This window comes from Triplophysa rosa, linkage group LG5, assembly GCF_024868665.1.
Source record: "Triplophysa rosa linkage group LG5, Trosa_1v2, whole genome shotgun sequence".
Classification (NCBI taxonomy): Eukaryota; Metazoa; Chordata; class Actinopteri; order Cypriniformes; family Nemacheilidae; genus Triplophysa; species Triplophysa rosa.
In genome coordinates, this window is record NC_079894.1 from 11,295,499 (window position 1) to 11,315,159 (window position 19,661).

Consider the following 19,661-nt stretch of genomic DNA (forward strand, 5'->3'; position numbering starts at 1 on the left):
TGTAATTGCTATTCTTGTGGCACAGAATTGACTCACTTTACTATTTAAGTATTTTATATATTTTTTGTTGAATGATTGAGACAAAAATGTTTTGTTATTTACAGTACATGTCCTATGATGTCATCCTACCTTAATGCTGAAATAAGGCTTATGTGGTGGTTTTACATTACTCATATAATTATCATTGTGTTTTCCTCTAAAGCTCATGATTATGTAAGAAGCAAGGGTCAAATCGAGTTACACTGAAAGGCCTGGAGAGGTCAACACACATCTCTGTTTAACTTTCAGTAACCCTGCAGGCGCTGGAGAATGCCTCTGAATTCCAAGGCTTCATGTTACAGGCCCGGGAGGTGGGCACAAACACTACAGTAGGACGATTTACATCAATAAATACTGTCCAATCCCGTGGGCTGAACTGCTTAAACATAGAGGTACGGCATTAGTAATGCATTTCTTTTTTGTATATGAAGACATTTAAATATGTAATATTTGCTTTAATGCCTAAAATGAGGCACTTTTATTTTGACCCTCAGAACTCCACTCTCAGTCAAGCATCTGGAGAAAGGAAATCCCAGTTTAAAGCTACATGGGAAGCACCATCAAATCCCTCCTTGAGTGATATTCATTTCTGGTATATTTCTTTAACGTTTGAGTTAAGTTATACATGTGTAACTCGTGGATTTGATTCATAATTTCCCATTTTTGCCATATTCTTGCAGTGTGACATTTGTTACAGACTATATAACTTTTTGGACCAATGTGACCAGCCCGACCATTCGATTATCTGTTAATAATACACCTACAAAACCTCCACCACCACCTGCTGGTCCTCAACAGGACAGTTCTATACCTGTAAGTTTCGGATATGCTCTTTTTTTAATATGCCTCATACATTGAATGTTACATGAATGTTTTATTTCTCAACAGAATTCCTACCACAAATACAGAATTATGGGTATGCTGCAACTCGGGCTGATTCTCCTTGCACAAACTGTAAAACTCCTCATACTGTTGTAAAATTTCATGTGCTTTACTTGCACTGTAAAAAAATCGAAAAAAGCTGAGGCGGGGCGGCAGAAATATTCAGTAAAATAACAGTTTTTTAACGGTTAAAAATAACGTTTTTCTCTGTTTTTCTTTTCCGGTAATTTGATGTTTTTTTGACCGTATTTCAAAAATAGACTGTAAAAAACGAGAAAATTTGAATTTTCAGGGCGCCAGAAAATATAACCTACATTTCTTTTTCCTATAAAGATATATATATTTTCCTGTTTTTCTTGTAAATTTGCAATATTTTTATGTAATTTGATAGTTTTTGAGTTAAAAAATATGTGAAAATCTGTTGATAAAACAGTAACATAATGTTTTTGGACATTATACATGAAAAATCTGTAAAAAAGAAAATAACAGTAAAAATCTGTAAAACTACATTTTTTCAGAGTACTTTTTTCATTAAGCTTTCATCAGTATAAATAGTAATATAAATGAATGCTCTATATTGTTTTAGATAAAGTAATAAAAAAATAATAAGAGTTGAGTCACTAGGAGTATTTTAGGTATTATGGCTGCCACACAATAATAATAATTCTTAAGAAAGAAGCGTCAATATGAAATAAAACACATTTTTGGCAAACTATAACCAAAGTAAAACCAATAATAAATTGTAGAATTACTCTTTCAACTTTTTTATTTCACATTTATGTCTAGTATATTTTCACAATATTATTCTAATTGTTTACTCATTTTCAACATGCACACTAAAATCATTTTGTGAGAACATCAGAAGGTGCTTTCTAACCTTACCACAGTGTGAAAGTTATAATGACTGTCCACACACAGTATAGCTCTAGGACAAAGACACTAACTTACTAACAAAGGGTTATTTATACTAAACACTGAAACATGGGAAATGTGTATGACTGACAGAAAAACACCACAACATTATGACAATGTATCTCAATTCAGTTACATTAAGGGCAGCCTCACAGTCTAAAGAAGTCACTCAAAGATGCTACAGGGCTGTCGCTTTAGCTGAATGATACAACGGGAGGAACAGAAAAATATCCTATAGACAATGAATGGGAGGATGTTGACTCTTGTACTTCACACAGAAGAGTGAGGTAAACTGTCTGCATTAGCTCAAGCTGGTAACTTCTTTAGCTCATGAGCACTTAAACAAGATCAGTGGAAGATGAAGAGGAGAATCCGAGCTCACAGATCGTGAAGAACCTCAAGCACAGTGGCAACAGACCAGGCCTGGGTTTCACAGCTAAAGGGGCAATACTGGCCATTTTCATTAGTGAGCTCTGGCAGACCCTTCCAGGATGACCTGAGACAAAAAACATGAAAGATTATCTTGGGTGTTTCAAACTCAAATGACTTTTTTCTACAAGTCAGACTGTATTATGTTTAATAGCATACTGTAATAATTGCATCAATCATTAATTCTGGTGTTTAAGCCTTTAAGTAAATGAAGAGTTTATTTGCAAAACATGTTTTTATTGTGTTAGTTCGCTGTATTTTTTAGTTATATCTTTTATTATTATTACTTAATCAAAACAACCCAACTCCAGTTTGATTGATATTAATTGAAATCCACAAAAAAGAACATGATTTCTGTTTTTGCAAATAAACTCTTCAAATATTATTAACAACTTTTAAAGTTCATTATATTAATTATCTACTTTAATGACAAACTGCACAAATTAGTACATGTCATTCGCAATATCTGCATAACATCGTCCATGTATCTATTTTGATAAACCACGAATAACAGATTTACCTTTCCAAGTGGACGTAATGGCGAGAGAGGACATTCTTCACCAAGTACACCGTCCTTTCATAGACGTCTTTGCCAAGCTTCTTAGCGAAATAGATCTTGGCACGAAGGAAGTATCCGATTGGCCAGAGCCACTCCTGTCGAGGGTAAATGAGAAATGATAAAAAAGATAAGAAATCTCGAAGAGAAATGATGCTGATTGAGAAATAGATATCAACTTACAGGGCCTTGGTGATAGTTGAATCCTCTGGTGATGTTATAGTTGTCATTGTCAAGAGAATTGTCATAAACTCCACAGTAAACCAAGTCACTGTTTAAAAAAGCAAATCAGTCACAGATACTGTAGGCAAGACATTATGCTACACTGCTAGTGAGGTGGAAGGAGAATGTGAAATCTCACTCTGGATCTAAAGTCTTCATCCCAAGAGGTCCAAGAAGTTTATCTTCTGCAATGTTCAAAGCTTCCCAAGCATTCTCCACAGTAAACAGCTCTGGAGCCTGGGAAGCATAAAACATTCATCTAAACATATTAAAGAGCAAGTCTTCCTTGCTTTTTGCTTCTTTCAGAATTACTTCTTACCACCACCATGGCAATGGTGAAGTTGGGTCTGAGCTGGTAGTCGCACCAGGGACTGGAAGCTCCATAGCTGTCTTTGTAAACGCCCCGCTTATGAACCAGCTCGGGATGCTTCTCGTTGGGGTCATTCGGGTCCTGGGACACATGGAACAACTTCTCAAAGTTCTTCTGGATTTTTCTATCCCAGTCTTCATAGGACACAGAGAGCTGTGTGCCTGCATATAAGATAAATCAAGACTCAGCAGTGCTTGATAAACACTAGTGCATAAATCTAGGGGGCAAATATAAAACAGCTGAACAACATCCGAGCTCACCATCTTTGTTTATGTTCAGGGTATTGTAAGGAAACAGCCCTTGTTTGTTTAACTCCACCAGCCAGCGTAAGGTAGACTTGCACAGACCGACTATTTCCACGGCTGAGCCATCTCTGCATCACAAATAAAAGGTTGGCAAAGAGATCCAAATATAGAGGATAAATGTGGTTTTCAGAGATTTTAAGGCCTGCCTTGGTGTGGCCGGGATGCCTTTGTTGCGGGCTCTCTCGCTCTCTCCCATTTTGTCCATCCAGGTCCCGCAGTTAAATCGATTTCCGCCATACACAAAGCCAGTGTCAGGGTTCACCTTGGCCACTATATTGAAACCTGGGAAGATTCAGAAAAAAACACATTCAACAGTTATTCTTGAAGGAACATCGGAGTCTATGGTTTACTAAAGTATATTGGTACCTTCATCTCTCATGTTGCGGTCAATCTGCGGTCCGGCGTTTCTCTCTCTAAACTCTACACCCTGCATGTGACGCTCCATTGCCTCGTGAATCACTTCGTTCAACGGCTGCTCCTGTGACATCAGCAAAACAGAACAGCTTTTAACAGCCAAACAATGAATTTGGAGAGCATATAAACTGAAAATCAGGCAAAAGATATTTCTCCAAATTATAATACAGTGCATGATGGGTTATGACTGAGAGCAAATGAGTGGTGTACCACAGTGCCTGGTGACAAGGCATTAGAGTCGTCTGTGGGGTACATTCTGGACACGGGGCACTGGAGGATGTCAGTGCCATTGGGTACTATGGTACAGTAGTCCTGAATGCACTGCAGCCACCACCAAACCGCATCACGACAATTAAAACGCGCCCCTACACCCTCTCCTAATAGGTTGGGGATGAGACCGTGCCTCAGAGTACCAGCAAAGGCAAGGATAATATTCCTGTGTGGAGAAGGAGGAGGAATTTAACTCACCCGTAAATGATCATTATTTCATCATTCACTCACTCTCATGTCATTCCAAACCTGTATGGCTTTCTTTCTTCTGCAGAACACAAAAGAAGATATGTTGAAGAATGTTGGTAACCAAACAACATTGGTCCCCACTGACTTCCATTGTATTGACAAAACTACCAAGACATTTCAAAATATCTTCCTTTGTGGTTCACAAGAAGCCTCTGATATCATTAAACTGTTCACAACAAACACCCCAGATGTACTATGTCTAGTTAGATTCTTGAAACAATAAACTGAATTCATATGAGTACCTGGCCTCCAGGTGTCTACCGGTGACCAGCATGAGTCCCCTCAGGGCGATAAATGTGTCTCTGCCCCAACAACGGAAGATTCCAGCAGAGAAATGAGGCAATCCTGTAAAAGCACCAAAAAATGTATATTTACTCTGGTGATCGCAGCAATTTCACTATGACATCACTGACTGAATAGACGAGTCACCTGCAGCCATAGAGACACAGCACTGTTCTTTCTGCTTTGTGGTCTCATTGAAACGGTAAGGCACATCGGTCAGGGCTGGTGAGAGAGGTGGAAGAGCTGGATATTGACCCACACCGCACATCTGGACTGATCCCAGAGCCAGCAGCTTTACAAAAGTTGAGCCATTCTGTACAAAACTGAATACGGGGCAATCAATGCTTTTAAACTGAACAAGAGTTTTCCTGATCTATTTATTTAGATAATACATGATGCAATACATATTTTTGAAAGACAGAATCATACAATGAATCAAAATGATACTAATACTGTTTTTAGACACTCACCTTGACATCTGTTTGAAGGTCACATCAAGGGCAGCGCTGCAGGCCCCGACCAGGATGGCATCAAAGTAACATGGGATGAGATAGCGAGGGATGTGCTTCAAGTATGCAAACATAGCATGGAACCACTGACCCACCTACAGACAAAAGAAATCCAAAAACCTCAACCAGATTTAAACCAGGTTTATTTTGACTTATGTATTTATGACGCGTGTCGTAAACTCTGGCAATCCTCAAAGCTCCAGAGAAACCCCTGAGATTATCTGCTGCTAGTATATTTAGTGCATATTTTGAGTTTTGAGCTCTCGACTTATTCACCTCTGCCAGCGTGCCGCCTCGGGACATCAGCCTGTTGCTCACGTAGTCAATCATCCAATCCCCCTGCCTTAGATTGTCACAGAACGGGTGGCCCAGATCCTTTTTGGGTCGAATATCTGCCATCACTGATAATAGCCCTGTGTGAATGACATGACATCAGAACAAATACTGAATAAGGTCAGTGAAGCCAAAATAAAAGTCTTTTTTAAAAGCCTTTTAAATTGGCAATGGTTTTAACTTTTTCGTTAGCAGTCTCATGACATTTAATTTACTGAAGTCTGAAATCAGACCTTGCAGACCCCCATATTTGAGTGAGGTCCAGACGGGGATGTTATAACAGCCTCCTCCTTCCTCCTTCTCTTCAGCGTCACAGCGAAACATCAGAATATTCATATCAGCCAGAGTCAGTTTAGACATAATCCTGATGGAGAAGAAAATTAAAATGGTATGAAGACACACATTCAGCTCCTGTATGGTCTGAAATCTTTACTGGGACAACCTTGTTTTCTTTTACTTCCATTTACTGCACACTCAAATGTACTAAACAATGCTATAAAAGAAAATGAGTTGGCTTTATGGGTCCATAAAGAACCTTTAACACCCACATAATAATTTCCTGGGAATTGAACATGTGATTTTGACGTTATTGTTGAGATGCTCTGCCAGTATATCTACTGGAAATTTTTACAGGCTTACAATTTAGTGCGATTTTTAAAGGTCCAGTGTATGAAATTTAGCAGCATCTAGCGGTGAGGTTGCAAACTGCAACCAATGGCTCACTCCCCCATCTTTCGAAGCAGTACGGCGGCTGACACAGAACTAAGATGTCGTCACGTTTTCGCTTCTTTGGCGAAGGAGATAACGTATTTATGAAACGTGCTGTAGAGCAGGGCTACTGTAGAAACAACATGGCGAATTCTATACAAGGGGACACGCAGTGTATGTACTGTATATAGAACTAGCTCCTTCTAAGGTGATAAAAACATAACGCTTCATTATGTAAAGTCTTTATACACCCCTGAAGACATAGTTGTATATTATGAGCGCTTTCCACCATCGCGCCAAATCGTTCTCGTTGATTAATCGTTCCACTCTGTGCCAATCCGGGCCAGCCGGTACGTAAATGGTTTCATTTTCCACCGCAAGGCTGATAACAGAAATCTTTAGAATGTAAACACAAACGTGTCACGCGCTGCCTTGGTAACGCAAGAGACTGAGCTATAACGTCTCTGCACACATTCTGTTAGCACGTTAGACAAATCATGCCGTGTCGAACCAGGCTCACGTGGAAACATACAGTAACTGTAAGTGTTTCAGACCGAGATTAGAATGGTTCGGCGCGATGGTGGAAAAGCGCTCTCTTTTGCATTTCTGCCAATAGAACCTCCTTCATCGTCCACATTGCACCTTAAAAAGAGCTGGCTAAAAACTAGTTAAGCCTTATTTTTTTCTTTAATGTATTTAAATGTGGAAAGTTGATAAAAAACAGCATTATGTCACAACAAAGACTCCTTAATAATGTGAGTGTGAACTCACTGTCCAAGTGGTGTCTTCAGGGCATCAGGTGTGTTTTGATCAGGCAGACTGCCTGCTTTAAATAGAGGGTTGAACTGAACGAGATGATGCCTTAACACACCCACCAGCTCCTGGGATTTGGGGTCCAGACTTACTCTATGAAAGAGAAAAACACTCAGATCCTCACTTCATCAACAAAACAACTTCTGAATTGAATTTAATGCTAAAAGTCAATAGGTTGCCATAGGGGCAGTGGTTCTTCTCAACGGGTGGGTTGTGATCCAAAAATGACTAACGATTGGGCTCTGATAGTACGCAAGGTTCAGCAGGAAAAAGCTATTCTTAATGCAAATAATAAAATGCAAGGTTGAGTAGTAAGAAAAGCAAAAAAATAGGATTGGCAAGTTGTTTGTAGAGGTCAAAGTTGTAGAGGTCAAAGCACCCAAGACTTGACAGTATTTTGGAATAAATTCGTCTATCTGCGGTGATATTGCTTGTTAGGTCACTGTAACACAATACATTTTAGTGTTAATGTAAAACCCCGGTGCTGATGCAAAACCAGTTGGGAATCTCTGACATAGTGAGCAACTCATTTACATACTTAATGACAAGTCTGTGTCTTTTCAGTGAAGCTTTTGCAAAGCCTTTGAAGTCTAACCTGAAAGCGATGAAGCTTCCAGGCGTGAGCCGCTCGAACACGATCTCCTGCACGAATTCACTGCACCCTCGAGACGTCACGCCGGCCTGTCTCACCACCTTACTGTCCTTCAACTGAGCACAAACAAAGAACCTTCTTAGGCTCAGAGATAACATTAACTCATGTAGCGTTGACACTATAGTCAATCAAAAGGCAAAGCAAGTCCGGGCGGACATTTACAGCCAGGCAGGAAAGAGGAGGATTACCAAAACAAGTCATTGAGATGAAACCAGAGCTCTTTAAGGGTTGCGGTACTAAAACAGCAGGGTAGGGGTTGAACCTTTCTCAGTAAAGTCTATTGTGTCAGACGGGACAGTTATAATTAGAGCGGTCTCACTCCACTCAGGTTACCGGTTACCTGGATGTGCTCTTTAATCTCCACTGTGTACCCAGGCATGCCATTTATGCTCTTCTCATCTTTTTTGTAGGAACCCGCCTGCCTCTCCACCGTACGCGCCTCCAGCACCACCTCCTCTATCTTACCTGTGAGAGAGGATTTGTTTGGAGAGATTTGTCCAGGTGTTGGTTTTAACTCAGGCATTAGAGCTAGTAAGCACATTACGTTACGCTTAAAGGAGCAACTCACGCAAATTCTGTCATTATTTACAGTATAATTAAACATTTCTCTCTAGCTCAATAAAGGACAATAAAAGCAAACAATAAAGCACTATTCTAATAAAACGATTCTTCAAGAATGCATTGTTTAAAAAGAAGTAACAGTATAGGGTGTTTGACAGGTGACTCGCGACTGTAGTTAAATATTCTTTTAAACACAACGAAGCTTGAGAATCTGTTTTGAGGACGCACCAGGGATGCACATTGGTGGAACCTCGTCCGTGTAATTATGGTGTTTGGGGTTCTTGAAAGCCGTGCGGCACACAGCAACCACAGATTGGTGCGTGCTGGGACAATGCCGAGTGATGGCCACAATGTCCTCGTCCACTTGATCCACAAACACCTTGAAAAACATTTTAAGACACATGGAATACTCTTGATCAAGAGGAAAGCTTAACTGGCACAAGTTTTAATGGATCGTTGAGAAAAACCCAAATTATGGCAATGATACCGCAGTAGACAACAAACCTCTTGAGAAGAAATAAAGTGTTTGTAAAAAACAAAGTAGATGGCTGTTTTATTTAGTCTTTGTTTAATTCTGTTTATGATTTTTTACTATTTAAAGCCATTGATGACCTGAATAAACTATATATATATATAGAATAAAGTGGTCAATACTTGAGGCCAGATTTACTAACAGCTGGCAGCAGCGCAAACGTCTCTTTTGGAATATGGACACAGCTGTTTTTGGGACTGACCTTATTGCATGTGCATTTGTAAGAGTTTCCTATTCAGATGCAAACTTTATGGGACGAGAGTATTTAAATGAATCATGCAATGCAAATGACTTAGGTTTGCACTGGCAGAAATTTCAACTCCCAGTTACCTGGCTGAAGCCTTTTGCTGCCAGTTCCTGGTGTAACCGATTGAGTGCCAGCTTTCCAGCGATGATTCCTGACTGCAGGTTGACCTCAGAAGGGGAGGAGGTTTTAGCCTCAGGATTCCATTTGGTATAGAAGCGTTCCTCTGACACAACAGAGATCTGACAGAACAGAACCAATTTTTATGGAACCCATATCGGTCATAGATGCATCATATACCAAAGCTTTGCAAGCATGCGAAGTTAATCTCTTGCCTGGTGTGGAACTATGTCATCATAGCCTCTGGTGCTTCCAGTGGCACAGCAGGCCATAGAAACAATAGCAGAGCTGGGCAACGAATCATATACCGAGCGGACCTACGACAGACAATATCCAAATTAACATTAGTTCCCAAGATTGCCCAACCAACGTACTGTATCATGTAGTGTTTGAAATGGCACACCTGAATAGGGCATTCATTGTCATGTGTGATGTCCAGGAACATGGCATGGGCGATGCTGGGCACCAGAGGTCTGAGATTGGGCTGCAAAAAGGCCCCCACAGGCTCTCCTCCGTACCGATAGACCAGCCTACCCTCCTCATGACTGTCTCCTGCACTCATGGCCTCTACCACAGCACAAACAACCACAAGTAACACCACACACACTATAAACACTACATTTAACTTAAAAACGGGAGCTGTCTTTTGTTACAACCCCTCACACAGGAAAAGATTTTTCCTTTTGTTAAAAAAAACGTGCCTGTTTTGAATCTTTCTTCTTAACAGAAAGACTATAAATAATTGAGATTCTTCACAAGACTGATCCATAGTTAATGCGTTGTTCCTTTTTTTAAGATAAAGAACGTAAAATAAATGTTTGTAGCTGTGTGAGGCAGTAGTTCTCCAGACGCATGATTTCTTACAGCAGACAATATAAACCCATCTCTTATTCTACTCAACTAGCTCATATTTTTGATAGGAAACATGAGTAAATCACTCTGAAAAGTAAAAACACAGCAGACTTAGCCAACCAAAACATTTCAGATTATTGTCAAAAAGAGTTTGACTATGTTTTTTTTACTGCACTGTACAACCTCAGGAAACAAAAGTGACCAAATTTTCAATTCATTCCCTTAATACTTATTAAGTATCTGAAATGTGCACCTTTATCTGAAGCTACTTATATATTTATTAAAGAATTCATTTTTAATATCTAGCGGGCAATCTGGCAAGACCCCACAGACCCTTATGCAGGGTCTATACAGTATATGTGCATTTAGCAATTCAAGATGTTTAATTTAATAACATAGTTATATTTTACACCATACACCACAATGTAACAAACACACACACAACACAGCATTAATACAAGCCAGATTCAATTCAACACCACAGCTTTTTAGTATTTTTAGGAATATGTTGTGTTAGATGTCATACCTCTGATGAGTGAAGAGATTCCTAATCTAGTCACAAAGACATTATCCAGCTCCTCGCTGCCTGTGAAGAGCTCAGCCACCACATACAGGTCAGGCCTGAGAGCGCGGGCAGCGTCCAGCATGAACTGCAGCGTTCAGGGTTAGATCGACACGCCCAGCCGAGAGGCAACCCAAACGTTAGTGGGTTAGATGGGGTGCAAGAAATGGGTTCGGAAAGGGAAAAGAATCATGCCTCAAATGAAACCAGGAAATAGAAAACGAGACCATGAGAGAGATGGTTTGGGGACGGTTTTGAAGATAAAGAGAGCGAATGAACATGTGATTGACAGATAGACAAAAGAACAGAAAGGGATGCAGTGCAAAAAGGAGGAGACAAACAAGACATCATCAGTGTCATGCCTACAGACCTCTGATGAGACTGGTAATTACCAGCCGGTTTACAAACACATTGTCAATCAGCTCGCTGCCTGTAAAGAGCTCGGCTATCACATAGAGATTGGGTCTGACTGCTCTGGCTGCTGCTAGCATGGCCTGCAAGGCACAATATCAGTTTACAGTGTGCACAAAAAAAAACATGATTTATTAAAATGAATAAAAACAGAGTTATCCATTTTTGCAAAGGAACTCTTCATATATTGATCACAGAAATACATTTTATTTAGGTCTAGTGGTTTAACCTAAACTGGCTAAGAACCACCAACTTAGGAAATGACATTTGAAATGTGAAGCGATAAATGTGATTTATCAATTATAATATTTAAAACCAAAACTATATTGAAACTCTAAATTAAACACATGGGGGTGGTCCGGCAATGGAGTGGGTGGGTTAGGCTATATAAAAAATGTTTCTGACAAAAGTTTCTTTTGATAAATAAATGTGAATGTTGACAGAGCAAGGACAACCTGAACTACTGATCTGACTTGACCAACAAAAAAGCACCCGACGCAGAATTGTTTTGTTAATATACCATTACACTTATAATAAGACACACTTAATGTTTCTTACTTAATATATCTTCAAATATATAGCTCATAACAGAATAACTGGCAGCCAGGAAAGAACCATCAGCCAAAACAGACTAGCAATGACACTAACTAATGAGCTCATCATTTAAAAATGTGTAGGAAAAAATATAAATCCTGCCCCCATGTCTAATATTCTTTATCTTTAAAACCCTGTTCATCTTAAACACATTATTATTCTTTCAACAAGTCAACAGTACTAAAGCATCTTTTGACACTCGTGCTTTACCTCAGCCACATGCAGTGGAGTTGAGTGGCAGTTGTCCAGACGCACTCCCACAAAGTGTTTGGCTGTGATCTCGGTGTATTTCTGCATGTGGGCCCACAGGTACGGGCAGTCTTCAGGCCCGTTGCCATAGCGCAGTTTAACGCTGTCACCCCAGCAAATCAGCTCCCTCCTGATGTAGACGTTGGAGCCTGACCAGAATATGAAGACGAAAAAACAACTTTGATTCACCTTGTTGCCAAAAAGGTTTGGCATGTGCTGAGTGATTATGCATTCTTATAATAATCTGTGTTAATATCGCCACCTTGTGGTCACAGGCAGAATGATTGATCTAAAATTTCTACATCAATGCAAGTTTATTCTCAGCTTGATTAGTTTTTTGTTTGTTTAACTGTTTTATGTACTTTATAGCATAATTAACAGTATATGTAAATACGTGCATTAGTAATGGGTTGAAAAAAAGCTAAATAATCAACCTGGTTCTGCAAAGTTTCTCAAGGGATCATCCCCCATGACCCAGCCATTGTGGGCCAGGAAGTGACAGGCCTTTTCTGGCTGATTCATTAGCTCCAGATCCTGCTCAAGGGTCGACTCCTCAAACGGAAAAGTGAAATATCTGCAGGAAGACCAATGTATTTAGAAACACTAGTTTTACTTAATACAGTGTCTAGTGTTTAAATGTATTGAGCAGAAGCTGGTGAAGTGATCTTCCTTTTCAAATTTTAAGCAATATTTTGGTTTTAATTGTAATACCTTGTGACCAGAGGATGTTTCCTGGTGACGGGGCCCAGCTTGGGTCCGTGGTCAGCCAGTCTCTCATAGGTCACAGTTCCATCAATGCAGTTAAGAGCCTGAAGATACAGAAATGACATCACTACACTGAAACACATGACATGAAATTCAAGGTGCAGAGAGAGATTCACTGTACCTGTTCCTGATGGTGCTGGATTTCTCTGAACTGTTCATCATTTAACTCCCCCAGTCTCCTTCTCAGCCAGTTACAGCAGTCTTCAACGGCACTGGGACTGTTACTACAACAACAACAACAAATTCTTTCATCTGAAATGCTGTAAATATATGTAAATGCGGTTCTGGGTAGGCAGAGATTAAAGTAACAGGTCACAAAAATGGAAATGCTGGAGAAAATTGGGAATATGATCGGTGTGAATATGATTTCAGAATAAATCACAGTCGTATGGAAAGTTTTTGTGTGATATTTTTAGGGTGCTTTTTTGTCATTTGGGATCAAAAACAAATCCAGTCCCTATTTGCTTTTATTATGTAAAAAGCATGCAACAACAACAAAATTCAAAGAAGAGTCAAACGTACATTTTTGTTCGCCTTCATATTACAGTTCTAAAATAAATGTGTGAAATACAAAACTAAGCATAGGGCAGTCTACGGTAAATATATGCTCAAATTCATAACAACATACTGACCTATGGGGCACAAAGATCTCCAGAGCAGAGTTCATGTCAACTGTGTTACCAAAGCGCCTGTATTGAGGGTCCTGAACAATCTTCAGTTGCTGTTTTCCATTCGTTTTGCTTCTGTCCGGTTTTGCTCCTGTACACACAATACCAAATCAATAAACAAGCTAAAAATTCACGTAATTCACTAAAGCTTCCAGTACCATACAGAACATAAGGCCGTATAGGTTAACATTTGCATTTACTTTTATACACTGCAGATACTTTCCTCCAAAGCGACCCAGGTAATCCCTGGGGTTAAAGCCACCACAATTATATTAGGGCTGTTAAACGGTTATTAATCATATCTAGAATAAAAGTTTGTGTTAACATAATATATGTCTGTGTGCTGTGAATATTAATATTTTGTTTTTATAAACAAATACACGTACTGTACATGTATACATTTAAGAAAAATATAAAACAAAAAATCAATATGTTTATATATCATTTAAATTAGATATAATTATTATTATACACATGCTAATATTTGTTTATTTTTAATATATACATGTATGTGTTTATAAATACAATAAATATACACAGTACACAGACATATTGCAATTCTCTACCAGCTGAGCTACAGAAACATCAACATTTACATTCCACTAAACGTGGAATTCAACACTCTTGTAAGTTGCTTTAGATAGAAGTATAAATGCCCAAATGTAAATGTAACTGAGAATTTCCATAGGAACCCACCGCTTTGGAGTAAAGATCTAAACTGGTCCACCACAGGTTCCACCTTGACCTGGAAGAACTCCCACAGTTTAATCTTGGGATAGACATCCTGCCAGAGGATTCCACGGATAGCCTAATAAAAACAGATACACTTTGTTATAAGGCAAATAAGGGGAAGTTATACACCCAAGGTAATTCATTTCTAATGTATCCACAAACACATTTATCCACTCACATGAAGGTGTTCGTGACTCTGGATAAGTGTTGGGAGACCCTTGTTTGTGTACTTGCCCTCAGTTATATCACAAGTGAAGTGCCACAGAGCTCTGTCCAGCACCCAGGCCGGCTTCAGGTGAGGAGAGTTAACCAGGTTATAACCACACTCCGGATGTTTCTTTATCCATTTGCTGTTAGCAGCTGAGCAAGACAATACACAATGACTAGTGACATGTAATAGTGTAAGACTGTTACGCAGATTTTCATATATTTAAGATGTAATTGGTATCACAGGAACTATCCTTCCTATTACTTTATAACATTATTTTCAGGTTGAAGTAGATTTTGAGTCTTTTGGATTAAATTGTATTTAACCTACATACAGTGAATACACACATACAGTACACTACCAAGCAGTTGATGTGTGTGGCATTGACACACAGCTATAGATAAGTTATCATACACTCCCTGACCTTTAGCTGTGCTGAGCTCTGGCAGGAATGATGAACTATGAACTTTGTTTTCTATGAACACTGACTATACCACATCCATGCTCAGTGAGAAAAGATCGAAGAAATATGAACTGTGTCCTAAACGGTTCCCATTCCCTTAACTATTGTGCAATTTTGTAGTGCTGCCTGAAACAATAGTGGAGAATATTAAGCGCATTCATCCAATCCCATAATATACTACAAAGTGTACTGCCCATATACGGTCACTGACGGTCATAATGCACTGCGAGGTTCATGTCGGATGAGTTCTAGCAGCTCGCATGATAACAGCAGGAGTTGCCTTGTTTAAAAAAATCATGTATTTGATGATTTCTTTTATGAGCACTAAAAATATTTATAAAAGATCTTGTTTATTTACATCCGTCTTTGCTCACATATTTCTCAGCTAGTAGTAAATCTCCCAACAAATCTTTGCTAAACCCCCACAGTCACTTTGCATTGAATGTTCTTCTTTAGCATTCTGCTCACATAGTGGGTCTCACTAACAGCACAACACAACAGCACAACTCCACGTCAGACAGGGTGAGTGTTTCACCAACAGCTCCTGTCCTCTGGAAATAACCTATTTTTAGAAAATGAAGTCAATGCAAGAGCTTTTGGTGTGGGCTTCTACACAAGACTTACAGTCAATCTTGCTATAAATGTGGCCTTTTTTCAGAAATAAGAGAAGACAATTATATATATAAATAGATGTTATTAATAAGAAGTGTGTTTCTGTGAAAGGATCTCCTTTGGTTTCCATTTAAGCAACAGTGCAACCACAGCAACACACAACAGGTGCTCATTCCAACCCTCACACAGACCTGCACACACCTGTATGATTGTAAACCACATCAGTGATGCACAGCATATTCCACTCGTTCTTCATTTTCTCCACCAGGTTGCCAACATCCGTCCAAGTGTAAATTTGTCCAGGCAGGGAGAAGTCTGGGTTGAGCTCCAGTTGATCAGCCAGAGAATAACAGGATCGAGACTCACCTAATGTCTGCAGTGGCGTGAAGTGAATCATATTATATCCTAGAAAATACAAATTTGATTGCAAAATTACCTTTTTGGGATATTCAAGTATACTGTATATATAACAAAGCACATAACAAAGTAATACATCTATAGAAATGTTACAACCATAGAATTTTGTCCTACAACATTTCCAGTGTACTTTTTTTAGCATAAATAAACGTATGCAGGTTTCACATATGTTGTCTCTGAACTATTGAATAAAATGTAAATGGTTCTCTGGTTTAGGCTGTTTACTTGCTTGGACTTGCTATTTACTTCCTATTGCTATTACTTGCTATTGAGGTTGTTATTGATTTGGACATGTAACCAAACAGGCCCAAAAAGAAGATAAGAAAAGTTCAAATGCAGATAAAGGTGAAAGAGATAAAAAAAAGTGCAACTGATGCAATGTGAAACATTCAGTTCATTTAAGTTGTTTACTAATTCGGCTGCAGTCTTGCAGTTTTTCATTTGAAATATCCTCAAATTTTTGTTATCATTTACTCACCCTCTTGTCATTTCAAACCTGTATGGCTTTCTTTCTTCTGCAGAACACAAGGAAGATATTTTGAAGAAGCAACGGTACCCATTCACTTGCATTGGTTTTGTGTCAATACAATAGAAGTGAATTGCTACCACCGCTGTTTGGTTACCAACCATCTTCAAAACATATTCTTCTGTGTTCTGCGGAAGAAAGAAAGTCATGCAGGTTTGAAATGACAAGAGTGTGAGTAAATAATGACAGAATTTTCATTTTTGGGTGAACCATCACTTTAACATAAAAACACATCAGCTGTTTACTTACCTGCTTCTTTGGCAACTCTGAGTCGGTCCAGCCACTCATCCAGGGGCCCAAGACATTTGGACAAGTATGTCTGGATACTGATGCAGTCTAGTGGCAAAACATGGTTGTCTGCCCCTACCCGGAGTACTGGGTCCACCACAATATATCCACCACCAGACTTCTTCTCATCTCTGATGGGTAACAATAAATGAAAAGACTAAGACTGATAACATTTCATACTCCAAAACCTTCTATAAAGCCTAACTCACCCGTGGCCAAAGTAATACTGGTATGAGCCTGAAATCTGGAGTTCAAGGGTGCAGAACTTGTCAGAATCATCTTCTCTTCCAGTGGGGTTGATCCACTTTAAGGCACGGAATTTGTGCCGATCAAAGCGCTCCCCCTCAGCAGGGTAGTTAGTGTGAACGTGCACATGTTTCCCCTGCAGAGTGGGGCCCAGACGAAACTGGAGCTCGAACCCTAAGTGGAAACACAAGACCAGCAACAAAAGACAGATTCTGCTGTTTGTCGCGTGTAAACAAAATCTTTACGGTGGCAGTACCAGTACAGTCACGGTATCATATGGCAAGACCTTAAAGGCACAGTTCACCTTTTTGTCATTTACTTACGCTTATGTCATTCCAAGCCAGTATGACTTTCTTTCTAATGCAGAACACCAACGAGGATTTTTTTGGCCCCTATGGACTACTTGCTTGTCTTCCGCCAATATGGTCTTGACACCATACAATGATTGTTAAATGTTCTATGTGGATTTTAAATTAATTAGACGTTCACTCACAAATTGCAAAGTATTTAAAAAGATGAATATTTTAAAATAGCAATGAGCAGATTTAATGCCAAATAAATACATGAACTGCGCAAAATTTTGTGGAATTTATCCTTAACCGTTATAACTACACTTTTTACATAGGCCTATAGTTATTGACAGAAATTGCATTTACATTGATAGCATTGCATTTGTCAATAAAAACGACACAACATAGTGATCCAAACATTTATTAAAAATGTGTTGAATGTGTTCGTCAGGTCCGTGCTCTCGCACTTAGGAAACACTGCAGTATTTGAAGTCTGTAGTTGTTTAATTCAAACAGTGCTGCTATGATTCCCTGTTAGTCTCCTTCAGCCTTCTGTGATTTGCGTTCGGTGGTTAAATGTCTGCAACGGAGCTCTGTGTGAGGAGAAAAAGTGAAACGCTATCGTTCACCAGCCATCGCTTTCTCAGATCTTTTGAAGATTATGTACCTAGTGATCTTTAGAATATTTCTTCTTATGTCGCTGATAATGTATGTGCGTAAAAATCTTATCTTTAAACATTTAGGTTTCACAGGGAGCAACGCCCCATTGTAAATACATATAACCGGAACCTAGTGAGCCGTACGATTTGAAGTCGGATGTACGTCACAAGGCTACGTGCAAGTAGTCCATTTACCTCGATTGTATGGACAGAAAAGCACATTTCTCAAAATATCTTCTTTTGTGTTCCACAGAAGAAAGAGACATATACAAGTTTCGAAAACGATGAATTACGACACATTTTTTTTGTTTGGGTGAACTATACCTTTAATATGTTTGCCATAGCACTGCATATTAATAATGTTCCATAGACTGAACATATTGTTTTCTCACAATCTCAATGTTAACATATTGCACTCCTCAATAAAACTTAACAGGTTAACAAAACCTTTCGGATGTACTTAATCTAATTCCTAATATGGGATTTAATACTGGATTATATTAACCTATTTTAAAATAGTTTGTAAAATATATATAGAAAATGTAGACTCTATTTGCATTATAGTTTAACTCAGCAGCTGTTCCACCATAGTTTAGATTATAAAATCTATCCTTTGGTTGCTGGATGCTCCCATGACACCACCAGGATTCAATTTCTCCAATGGAGGCACAGCATAACTAATCTCATAAAATAGTCAGTGCAAAACACATACAGTATGTAGTTTATGAGCGCATGAATGAATAGGTATGGACATAAAGTTGGCTCCTGAACATCTATAAATAACCACAAACGTTTCACACGTATCATACAGTGCATTCCCGTTATAACAGTAACGTTACACGTTCACTACACAACAACAATAATAAAAACGGCTTGAAATTTACCTTGGTCCAGGTGGAAGAGGGTCCTGTCAAGTTTCTCCATGTCATTGAGGACCATCACTCTTATTTGTTTACTAGGTGTCATGATTGACCTTCTTAGCGTGTCCTTAACATACAGGAAACGACGAGCAGGAATTCAACAGGACCCCCTTCACTGAAAACATATGAAGATATTCAGAGGTATTCCAACAGATGACATTTAAGTGCACTTCTTAATAATTACAGAACTGTTTCCTTCATTGCAACATTTTAAACCGCATAAATGCAAGAACCACCTAAACTGACACAGAACGCTGCAGGAAACGCGCTCGAGACTCGCATAGTATACAGTATATGCACCATCGCCTTCCCCGTTAGTTTAACGTCACGAGTATTTAAAGTGACGGCCAAAAAGTATCCACTAACCCTTGTGAGTGCTTGAGGTCAAGTGTCTAGCTGATAAAGGCCAAGCAAGTCTATATTAATCACGGCAACAGTGACATTTGCTAAGATTACACACTATGTGCATTAGAAAGCTGCATTTACTGTCCTCTTCAGGTGGTGACACGGTCAACAACAGTGCGAATCACATTATCCACGACAGTCTGCAAGCAGAATTAACATAAACATTTCGATCATCTCTGCACGAACATTATACGGTCTTAAAGAAAAGTAGGATTAGAGACACACCAGTGTAATATTCCTGTTCTTGGTTTAAGGACGATCCAGTTGCTGTCGAAGGAGGCGTGTACAGTATGCGGTAATACTCCACTTCCCGTTACCGTAACGCCGCTAGTATAAGACGCACTAGACATTGAACTGGAAATGTTTTGAAAACGTTTCAATGCAGGACACTA

General features: G+C 39.1%; 1 protein-coding gene across 5 annotated transcripts; it reads right to left on the minus strand.

Annotated features, from left to right (window-relative positions):
• Nucleotides 1–1,670: 1,670 nt before the first annotated feature.
• Nucleotides 1,671–19,618, minus strand: agla (amylo-alpha-1, 6-glucosidase, 4-alpha-glucanotransferase a). Of its 5 annotated transcripts, none has more exons than XM_057334472.1 (35): nucleotides 19,495–19,572; nucleotides 19,325–19,409; nucleotides 18,829–18,979; nucleotides 16,959–17,169; nucleotides 16,711–16,880; nucleotides 15,720–15,923; nucleotides 14,414–14,595; nucleotides 14,200–14,311; nucleotides 13,468–13,594; nucleotides 12,957–13,059; nucleotides 12,782–12,879; nucleotides 12,505–12,644; nucleotides 12,032–12,219; nucleotides 10,781–10,904; nucleotides 9,806–9,969; nucleotides 9,618–9,719; nucleotides 9,369–9,524; nucleotides 8,735–8,885; nucleotides 8,286–8,410; nucleotides 7,889–8,001; nucleotides 7,252–7,386; nucleotides 6,006–6,136; nucleotides 5,716–5,852; nucleotides 5,401–5,534; nucleotides 5,078–5,253; nucleotides 4,891–4,993; nucleotides 4,340–4,565; nucleotides 4,082–4,193; nucleotides 3,862–3,997; nucleotides 3,671–3,783; nucleotides 3,360–3,571; nucleotides 3,180–3,277; nucleotides 3,002–3,089; nucleotides 2,783–2,916; nucleotides 1,671–2,329 (listed from the first exon to the last, which is right to left on the minus strand). In XM_057334472.1, the coding sequence occupies exons 3-35, from the start codon at nucleotides 18,908–18,910 to the stop codon at nucleotides 2,212–2,214; spliced, it is 4,605 nt and encodes a 1,534-aa protein (XP_057190455.1). In that variant the 5' UTR covers nucleotides 18,911–18,979; nucleotides 19,325–19,409; nucleotides 19,495–19,572; the 3' UTR covers nucleotides 1,671–2,211. The 5 variants fall into 5 exon arrangements, with proteins under 5 accessions (XP_057190455.1, XP_057190451.1, XP_057190452.1 ...); XM_057334468.1 differs by having other exon boundaries at nucleotides 19,231–19,409; XM_057334469.1 differs by lacking the exon at nucleotides 10,781–10,904 and adding an exon at nucleotides 11,187–11,310 and having other exon boundaries at nucleotides 19,231–19,409.
• Between the last annotated feature and the right edge of the window lie 43 nt (nucleotides 19,619–19,661).